The 3334-nt window shown below is 36.7% G+C and overlaps 1 protein-coding gene across 1 annotated transcript in view; it reads left to right on the top strand.

The window, feature by feature from the left end:
• ZFP69 (ZFP69 zinc finger protein) overlaps positions 1–1997 on the top strand; it is a 9686-nt gene extending 7689 nt beyond the window's left edge. The window contains exon 5 of the mRNA XM_012646695.1: positions 859–1997. Coding sequence (XP_012502149.1) covers positions 859–1997 — 1139 coding nt within the window. The remainder of the gene's footprint in view (positions 1–858) is intronic.
• The last annotated feature ends 1337 nt before the right edge of the window (positions 1998–3334 follow it).

Raw genomic sequence — 3334 nt, 5'->3', positions numbered from 1 at the left:
TCCTTCCTCCTGGTCCTATTCAGGACAGAATCGGGCCTGCAGAGCATAGACATTATTAGATACTATTATTGCCTCTCTTCATTTAGAATTTGGAATTTGGAAGTACTAATGATCCTTCTGTGTTGACCAAAAAATCTTAAAAGAAATTATACCTTTCAAGATAATATACCTGTCAGATAAAATATTAGTAATGGTGCAACAAATTATCAAGTAAGGAAACCAGTCAGAATTTTAAAGGTTAAAGGATATTTTCCTAGAACCTACCAGCAGTAGCAACATAGCAGTCTGGGTTTTTTACAAGTCTCCTTATATAAGTAACACTTCCATGGCTATATTAATAACTACAGAAAACAGAATTATACACACACACACATATAAATACAATTTTCAGTAAAAGACAGTGTAATGTTCTTTGTTCTTAGTTCAAGCCCTGTTTTTTGAACTAGTGACTCTTCTGCTATTGCTGGAGGGGAGAGAGAGAGGGGGGAGAGAGAGAGAGAGAGAGAGAGAGAAAGACATCTTCTTTCTATCTTTCTGAGATTGTTTTCCAAAAGTAGTTGTCAATTTAAAATACTTCCATTCTTAAGACATAGCTTTGAAATTTTATTACTTAGTATTATTGCAAAGAGCAGGATTCAGATTTTATTATATGTATAAAATGACACTTCTAACTTGTTCACTGTTTCTTAATTTCATTTCCCATTACCTCTCCAGGCTGTATAACCATATTTAAATATAGTCAAAATCTTATGTACTTACACGTATTGTTGTCTAAATCTCTGTTCCATACCACTATAGTGATTGATTTTTCAAAGCATAATGAGTATGAGTTATTTGCAGTTTTTCCATTTCTTTCAGACTTGAAGAGTAAAACAGAAACCAGTGAGTCAACTGCAAAGAATGCCATTTCACAGGAACAGTTGTATCATGGCATTATAATGGAAAGGGTCATGAAGGATGATATCATTTATTCCACATTGAGAAAAGTCTCCAAATATGATGATATGTTAGAAAGGCACCATGAAACCTGTGTGAGAGATGTGAGACAAACCATCTTGACCCACAAGGAGAGAGGCCAAGAAACTAACAGATTTGGGGAAAATATCACTGTGAGTTCAAATGTCATTATAGAACAGAGGCATCATAAATGTGATACACCTAGAAAGAGGAACAAATACAAATTAGATTTGATTAATCATCCAACAAGTTACATAAGAACAAAAACCTATGAATGTAATATATGTGAAAAAATCTTCAAACAACCCATTCACCTTACTGAACACATGAGAATTCATACTGGTGAGAAACCTTTCAGATGTAAAGAATGTGGAAGGGCCTTTAGTCAAAGTGCATCCCTTAGTACACACCAGAGAATCCATACTGGTGAGAAACCCTTTGAATGTGAGGAATGTGGCAAAGCCTTCAGACATCGCTCATCGCTTAATCAGCATCATAGAACTCACACTGGGGAGAAACCCTATGTATGTGATAAGTGTCAGAAAGCTTTCAGCCAGAATATTAGCTTGATCCAGCATTTGAGGACTCATTCTGGAGAGAAACCCTTTACTTGCAATGAATGTGGGAAAACCTTTCGACAGATTAGACATCTTAGCGAACATATAAGAATTCATACTGGGGAGAAGCCCTATGCATGCACTGCATGTTGTAAAACCTTTAGTCATAGAGCGTATCTAACACATCACCAGAGAATCCATACTGGGGAAAGACCCTACAAATGTAAGGAATGTGGGAAAGCCTTTAGACAGAGGATACACCTTAGCAACCACAAAACTGTTCATACAGGAGTGAAAGCATATGAATGCAGCCGCTGTGGAAAAGCCTATAGGCATGATTCATCCTTTAAAAAACATCAAAGACATCACACTGGAGAAAAACCTTATGAATGTAACGAATGTGGAAAAGCCTTCAGCTATAATTCATCACTTAGTCGACACCATGAAATACACAGGAGGAATGCCTTCCGAAATAATGTTTAGAAGGAGATATTTGACATGAGAACAAAAGCCAAGTCTAAATCAGTGATTCTATGCTTTAAAATTTCAGGATGCAGATGAATTTGAAGAATCGATGTAATGATGCCAACTTTTAAGTTTGCCCATTGTGTAAATAAACATTACCTTGGTAACTACTGTCTACTAACATCTCCATACAAAGTACTTAAGAATAAAATATGGGCCGGGTGTGGTGGCTCACACCTGTAATCCTAGCACTCTGAGAGGCCAAGGTGGGAGGATCACTTGAGCTCAGAAGTTGGAGACCAACCCCATCTCTACAATAAATAGAAAAAAAAATTAGCTGGGCATGGTGGTGTGTGCTTGTATTCCCAGCTACTCTGGAGGCTGAGGCAGGAGGATTGCGTGAGCCCAGGAGTTTGAGGTTGCAGTGAGCTATGGCGACACCACTGCACTCTAGCCAGGGTGACAGAGCAAGACTCTGTCTCCAAAAAATAAAATAAAATAAAATCTGGCCCTTCAAACTAATTACATGAATTCAGCATTATGAAAAATTCAGAACATAAGTTTTTCTGATTTCATGGTGCATTAAAAATTATTCTTCATGAGTATTAATGGATATATAGATCGGCATGGGGAACTACTGTTTAAAATACTGCCATCCCTATTTTTTAAGTTAAAATTTTATTCTTTTAATGGGGAAAGTGTTTACATGGTATGAAGTTCAGAAGGCACAAGCAATTGTATATAGGGAGAAGCCTCTTTTCCTACATTTCTCACCACCAAATTTTCTGACCTAGGGATATCATTTTTATAACATTTTTTGTGCACCCTTTCAGATTTTTCTGTTTACATCCAAGAGAGTACAAATATGCAGTATCCCTTTTTCTTTTTAATCAGAAATGGCTACCTCTTCTACAAACATCTGCACATTGTTTTTATTACTTCACAATATTTCATGGAGGTCATTCCGCCTCACTATATAAAGTGCCTACTCACTTTTTATAGCTGCATAGTATAAATGTACTTTTTTTGGCCTCTTTACTATGGACAGATTTGGGTTATTTTCAGTCTTTTGTATAATAATCAATGAATATTCTTACATGTTTTCATTTCTCACACATGTAAGTGTATATGTAGGGTAAATTCGTAGAACTGGGATTTCTGTACTAGAGGGTATGTACATTTGTAGAATGGATATTGGCAAATTGACCATAGAGGGTGGACGAATTTATTTTTCCGCCAGCAAGATAATGGAGCTTTAGGAGCCATAACTGATGCTGAAGCATCTCCTGGACCAATAGCCCTGTCAACCATCCAAGAAGCATCAGTTCGTCTCAATAACATGACCTAAGAAGTAC

Source organism: Propithecus coquereli, unplaced genomic scaffold (assembly GCF_000956105.1).
Source record: "Propithecus coquereli isolate 6110/MARCELLA unplaced genomic scaffold, Pcoq_1.0 Scaffold249, whole genome shotgun sequence".
In the NCBI taxonomy this organism is placed as follows: Eukaryota; Metazoa; Chordata; class Mammalia; order Primates; family Indriidae; genus Propithecus; species Propithecus coquereli.
Note: the sequence above shows the minus strand (reverse complement) of the source record. Positions and strands in the feature narration are given on the sequence as shown.